The 6,900-nt window shown below is 46.6% G+C and overlaps 1 protein-coding gene across 1 annotated transcript; it reads right to left on the bottom strand.

Moving 5' to 3' along the window:
* Window positions 1–476: 476 nt before the first annotated feature.
* On the bottom strand, window positions 477–6,049 carry LOC122734092 (40S ribosomal protein S26-like; the record flags this gene model as incomplete). Its single annotated transcript, XM_043974784.1, has 2 exons — window positions 477–779; window positions 6,008–6,049. Coding segments are annotated over 2 exons (345 nt in total), but the record flags the coding sequence as incomplete, so codon positions are not given.
* Window positions 6,050–6,900: the final 851 nt, after the last annotated feature.

The raw sequence follows: 6,900 nt of genomic DNA, 5'->3' as shown, positions 1-6,900 counted from the left end.
CAGCATAGGAAAAGATAAGATGGTAAGAGATCTTGATCAGATGAAGACATTTTAGAATTCATGAACATTTATGGGTGATGACAAGGTCAGAGGTGTGACCATATCCGTGTGTAGCTAAGGTCATAAGAACTGAGTAGATTGGGGTACTGGGAAGAACCACTGAAGGAAGATTAGTATCTATGTGAAAGTCCCCTAGAATGTGGGAAAGAGTTAGGGAGAAGAGGAAATCCATGTACGATACGGAAATCGTTGAGGAAGATGAATCTCTGGATGACACCTTCTAGGATCTAGATGGGGTGACAAATTGGGACAAAGTGGGACTCTCAGAGGAGGAGAAACTACTTAGGGAATGTGGCATAGGGAAGGACTAGAAGTAGCAGTGGAGAACAAGAAGTATTTTGTTTTGTTTTTTGGTTGTTTTCAACCATTTTATTTACCTCTGACTAGTTCAGGAATTTTGATATGGAGATAGCTCTTTACATTGGCTTTGGAGGGGATCTGGGGGCAGCACCAGCAGGTCTGAAGCGGGGTGGGGGTGTCTGATCCTTTCGTGCCTCACGAGACCGATTCCTCACTAATTTGCTGTGGATCACGCAGCTCACACAGTAATGCAGTTTCACATACAGTTTGGGCAGCACATAAGAGTTGAAAACACTGGCCTCAGAGATCTCCCTGATGGCCACGGCTTCCATGATGTTGCAGATGAGGAACTTCTTGATGGCTTTGTCCTTGGGCACACAGCGGGTGCAGTTAATGCTGTGGATGGGCTGCATGTGCCCAGGGTCACACAGCTAGTAAGTGTCAAGTGTCTTGAGTCCAGATTTGAACTCAGGTCCTCCTGAATCCAGGGCCAGCGCTTTATCAACCTTGCCACCTAGCTGCCCCCACAAGAAGTATTTTGACACCCCCAATACTACCAGTAAGTCAGGAGTATGACAGAAAGGACATGAAAGCTTTTAGATTGGCAAAACACCTTGCAATATTATCTCCCTGATGCTCCCAACAAGCCTGTGAGCAAGATGCTGTCACTATTCCATTTTACAGCCTCTCTCCCTGTGTAGCCTGTTTCCTGCCTCCCTACTCCTGGTAGGTGCTGAGTTTCTGTCCTTTGTTGCAGATAAGAGCAATAGTTGTCCATTGGAAGAAGGCCCCAGGGGACAGGAGCAAAGACCTATCCTGTACAAGGAGAGTCAGCCCAAGGCAAGGCATTCTCTTTAAGGGAGTGGGGAGGAGGGTGAAGAAAAGGATAACGTAGTAAATATCGTGATGTTTCTCACTTGTGACTGTTTTTAAAAAACATGAAAAGAAACTGAGAATTTCTCTCAGACCAAGCCCCACCCCCCTCCCCCCAGCTGGGGGTCATCAGGGCCAGATCCCAGGCAGAAAGGAAAGGGGCAAGAAACCCCAAGCTCTCATCCTGAGCAGGCACCTGTGAAAGCTCCCACCATGAATGTGTCTAACCCTGGTGAGGGGATCTGAAGCAAGCCCCTTTGGAAATTTCTCTTCTCCAGACTGTGGAAAACCCACTGTACTGCCCACAAATACTGGCACATGCGGGCATCATCATAATCCATCAAAGTTGTACCAAGTTCCCCCTTATTTGATGGTGGTGGGGTGGTGGCAGAATAGGGAAAGCATGGGTCACAATTCTCACAGAGAGGGCAATGACAAAACACTGTAAGAGGCCATGCATGGCACAAATCCAGAGCCCCTGGGTTGGAGTTCTAGGTCCTGGGTTTGAAATGCTTATTAGCCATGTGACCTCAGGCAAGTACTTTAACATTGCTGGGCCTCACATTCCTCTTCTATAAAAGGAAGGGTAGTCTGGTTGACCTATCCAGATCAAAGGTCCCATCCAGATCAAAATCTATCAAGCTAGGAGCCTGTGACTAGCTTTTATACCTATTTTTTAAATTATGGGGCAATGAGGGTTAAGTGACTTGCCCAGGGTCACACAGCTAGTGAGTGTCAAGTGTCTGAGGCCAGATTTGAACTCAGGTCCTCCTGAATCCAAGGCTGGTGCTTTATCCACTGTGCCACCTAGCTGCCCTTGTGACTAGCTTTTAAACAGAATCATTTGCTACAGGGAGCCCAGTCTGTAAACAATTCACCTTACTTACTTTGCTCGAATTTTGCAGAGGTTACCTTTCTGAGGTAATGAGCCCGTGACTGTGGGCAAGTCTCAGTTTCCTCATTTGTAAAATGGAGATATTAATGCCTGTAGTGCTTACCTCAGAGTACTGTTACAGGGCTCAAAGGAGACAATACTCATAAAGCAATTAACATCTCTGCAATAATACTGGTGGTGATGGACGCTGCTGAGACTGTAAGATGGATCACAGCAGATTTGGGAAATGTCCTTGCAAAACCTGCACAGTTTGTAAAACCTCCAAGCTGAAACATTTGTATTCTATCCCAGGGTCAAGCGGAACCCCCTCAGGGTTTTGGTGGGCAGGGCTGAGATGGGCCAAGAGCTGAGCTTTTGGGAAATGCTCCAGAAAGCCTGGTGTGCCTAAGTAGATGCTTTCATCACCTGGTAGGAGGTGGCCAGAGCTGAGCTTTGAAGGAGGCTAGGGATTCTGAGAAGTGGAGGTGAGGCCCGTGAATGATCCAGGCTCCAGAAGGCCCAACCTAAGATCCTCGTGAGTCTTTGATTACATGATCGTCAATTGCTCAATGCCCATGAACGTGGCATTGCTGTGTAGGTGCCGACACTGCTTTACCATGGTGGGGAGTGGTAAGAGCAAAGCCCCAGGGCAGCTAGGTGGTACAGTGGTAAAACACCAGCCCTGGATTCAGGAAGATCTGAGTTCAAATCCGACCTCAGACACTTGACACTCACTAACTGTGTGACCCTGAGCAACTCACTTAACCCCAATCACCGCCCCCCCCCAAAGAGCAAAGCCCCACAGGAAACTGGTGTTTTTTCTGGGCTTTGAAAGCTGATGCCATTATTAATGAGTCCAGTTCTATATTTAAACAGTCAGGGTTTTAAATGAGTTAAAATCCAAGCAGGCATTTTGAAAACTTCTAAGTGCTTTGCAAAGAGAAGGTGGAATTTTTTTTAAAGTATTTGTAGCTATTAAATCTTCAATGGCAACATCCAAAGGGCCCCCCACACATATTCTTATTCCATCATCTGTTGGATGGAGCAAACAAGGCTAGGGATAATTCAGCAAAAGTCAGGCTCAAGAGGGGTTCATGATAGAAAAGTTGCCTATATGAATAGCAGCCCATCCAGCCAAGGGCTCCCTGGGAAAACACGGGATTTTTGTTATTTGGCTGATGTAATACACTCAGTTCGTAAAGGTCCTCACTGACATATAATGTTACTTTCAATAGCATGTAGGTTCATTTAACTGGGCCATGGAGAGTGTGAAGGGAAGTAACAATGCAATAAGCCTGGAAAAGGAGGTGGGAGCTAGATTGTAAAGGGTTTCAAAGGCCAAATGAGAAGTGTCAGTTTTATTAAAATTGATGGGGCAATGGGGAACCACTCAAGATTTTTTTTTAGGAGAGTGGCATAGTCCAATTTGCATTTTAGGAACATCAGTTTGGCAACCCTGTAAGGATGGTGGGATCATAGAGGTAGAGATGGAAGTCATCTAGTCAAATGCTGTGATTTTAAAATGAGGAAACTGAGGCCCTTATTAAGTGTCTTTCCTGATATCACACAGGTACTAAGTAAGTAGAGCTTAGATTTGAACCCAGAGCCTCCAACTCCCAAGCTAGGGCTCTGTCCACCACACCATGCTGAAAAGCCAGCATTGAGGCATTTCTGAAAGGTTGCCACAGCCTCACTGGTTCCCAAACCTGTGGACTCAATTCTTCTGAATATGAACTTGAATGTCACACCTGAAAAGCATCATCAGCCAAGGTACTTGGAAAGCTACTAAAGTAGTGCTTAGCATAAATGATAGTTTCTCTTTATTTTTTGGAAGGGCAATGAGGGTTAAGTGACTTGCCCAGGGTCACACAGCTAGGAAGTGTCAAGTGTCTGAGGTCTGATTTGAACTCAGGTCCTCCTGAGTCCGGGGCCAGTACTTTATCCACTGCACCACCTAGCTGCCCCATGATAGTAACCATACTGACACCCAAATTCATTGGTGCCACCTCCAAGTGGACCAAAGGAGAGAGAGAGAGAGAGAGAGAGAGAGAGAGAGAGAGAGAGTGTGTGTGTGTCATAGTCAGCAAAGTCAGTGAAGTGCCATCTGGACCCACACAGGATTGCAATTACCTCCTGGCCTACTTGGCCCCCTGGTCTTCCTCAATCTTCCTTCCACATAAATGTTTAATTTCTACTTCTAAGTACAGATCTGACAGCATCATTCCCTTGCTCAAGAAACTCCAATGACTCCCTCTTGCCTCTAGCATAAGATACGATAAGGTATGACCTCCTCTGTTTTGACATTTAATGTCCTCTCTAATCTGGCTCCAGCCTGTATTTCTAGATTTACCTCAAATTACTCCCTCCCATCTACTTCTGCTGCTGCTACTAGCATTTACATTGAGCCTACAGTGTGCTGGGTGATTTACAAATATCATCTCATTTCCTCCTCATAAGAATAGAGGGGGGTGCTATTACTGGTATCCCCATTTTACAGATGAGGAAACTGAGGCAGACAGCGGTGAAGCGACTTTCCCAGGAGTGTCTAAGGCTGGATTCTAACTGAGGTCTTCCAAGCTTCAAGCCCAGCGCTCTACAAGCTGCAGCATCATCTGGCTGCCTTTGAACAGCCATCTCACATCTCTGTACCTTCACACAGGCAAAGGTCACAGGTACCTGGAATGTTCTTCCTCTTATCTGCCCCGAGGCCCCCAATTAGTGCTCTGCCCCCAAATTACTTTGGATTTGTTCTGTATTTTCTTTATCTGTGGACTAGCTGTGTCCCTGCAACAAAATCGACCAAACAGAAACCCTTCGAGGACAGCAATGGCTTCATTTTTGTCTCTGGCACCTAGAGTAGTAGGTGCTTCAATAAGTAAAAGGAAGCCACAAAGACAATCTTTTTTGTTTGTTTGTTTTTGCTGGGCAATGGGGGTTAAGTGACTTGCCCAGGGTCACACAGCTAGTAAGTGTCAAGTGTCTGAGGCCAGATTTGAACTCTGGTCCTCCTGAATCCAGGGCCAGTGCTCTATCCACTGCGCCACCTAGCCGCCCCCAAAAATGCAGGCTTCATTTTTTTTTTTTTTGGTGGAGGCAATTGGGGTTAAGTGACTTGCCCAGGGTCACACAGCTAGTAAGTGTTAATTGTCTGAGGCCGCATTTGAACTCAGATCCTCCTGACTCCAGGGTGGGTGCTCTATCCATTGCACCACCTAGCTGCCCCCACAAAGGCAATCTTTTTTTTTTCTTTTTTCTTTTTTTTTTTTTTTTGGTGGGGCAATGGGGGTTAAGTGACTTTCCCAGGGTCACACAGCTAGTAAGTGTCAAGTGTCCGAGGCCAAATTTGAACTCAGGTACTCCCGAATCCAGGGCTGGTGCTTTATCCACTGCGCCACCTAGCCGCCCCCTAACAAAGGCAATCTTAAGGGAAGTGCGAGGAGGTTCCCCTCTCCCCCTACCACACACACCTATAGGGCTGTAGGAAAAGGCTGGTCCAGAGCCCATTCCCATCAGAGCCAGGACCCTCTCCCAGGTGGCTGCCCAGAACTGGTTTAACACCTTAAGAATCTCCATGCAGAACACCAGGCAAAAATAGCAGAGTAGCCGCCTCTGGTACCCTCCTGTTACCATGGCAATGGTTGCTCCTGTTCCAGTCGGATCCCATTTACTCTTAAAGGGAATAAGAAAATGTATCCCAGAGAAACAACCTGGATGAAAGTGCAGCAAAGCCAGGGCAGGCCGAGTCCCCAGGCCCCCCACAACAGCTCCATCCAATGGCCTTTGGGTTCCCCAGGACCTAGCACAGTGCTTAGAACATAGTAGATGCCTTAAGATAACCTTACTGTTTGATATATTGATTTGAAGGGGATCCATAGATTTTTCCCCTTATGTATTCATTTTTTGTGTTTTTTTTGTGTGTGTTTTGTTTTTGGGGGGTTTTTTGGTGAGGCAATTGGGGTTAAGTGACTTGCCTAGGGTCACACAGCTAATGTTAAGTGTCTAAGGCCACATTTGAACTCAGGTCCTCCTGAATACAAGGCCAGTGCTCTTTCTACTGTGCCACCTAGATGCCCCCTTATGTATTTTTTTTATCCCTCATGTATTCTTTCAGCAACTTGGACATCATGGTACACTTGGGGTCAGGAGAAACTAAAGTCAAACCTCAATCTCTGCCAGCAGCTGTGTGAGCCCAGAAGTCACTGGGCCTCCCAGAGCCTCAGGTAACTCCTAGGATTTATGTACTATGTCACCAATTGGTGATGATCAACTTCAGTGGAGGGAGTTCCCACACTAGGAGTTCCCAGGCCACCAGAATTGCATCAGAAACTTAGGGGAGACTCCTGGGTGATAAAAGGCTGAGAGTCAGAATCGGGGTTCTATCCTCAGACTGTCCACTGAGGAGACGTAATAAGCAAGCCAATTAACCCCTCTGTGGGCCTGGAGTTTGCTCATCTGAAAAAACCCAAGGTGCTAACCCTTCTCCTGAGCTTACCTCACCAGGAGATGGAGGCTAATGAGATGCTTTATACAAGCCAGTTCAGTGCTTGGTGTTTTGTACTTCTTGGCACCCCACAGAGGTACACTGGTGATCTAAGTACCTGGACTATGTTACGGAGATGGGAAAAGTCGAATGGCTGTTTTCAAATATTAGAAAGACCCTCAGGGGAAAGGGCTTCAGTTTCTTTTGCTTTGCCCTGGAGGGCAGAACCAGGAGCATAGGGTGTTTGGGAGAGATAGGCAAATTCAGGCTCTGTAAAGGACAATTAGCTTTTGTTTGGTTAATTGGGCAAAAG

The sequence above is a fragment of the Dromiciops gliroides genome, chromosome X (assembly GCF_019393635.1).
Source record: "Dromiciops gliroides isolate mDroGli1 chromosome X, mDroGli1.pri, whole genome shotgun sequence".
Lineage (NCBI taxonomy): Eukaryota > Metazoa > Chordata > Mammalia > Microbiotheria > Microbiotheriidae > Dromiciops > Dromiciops gliroides.
This window is presented reverse-complemented; position numbering and strand designations above follow the sequence as displayed.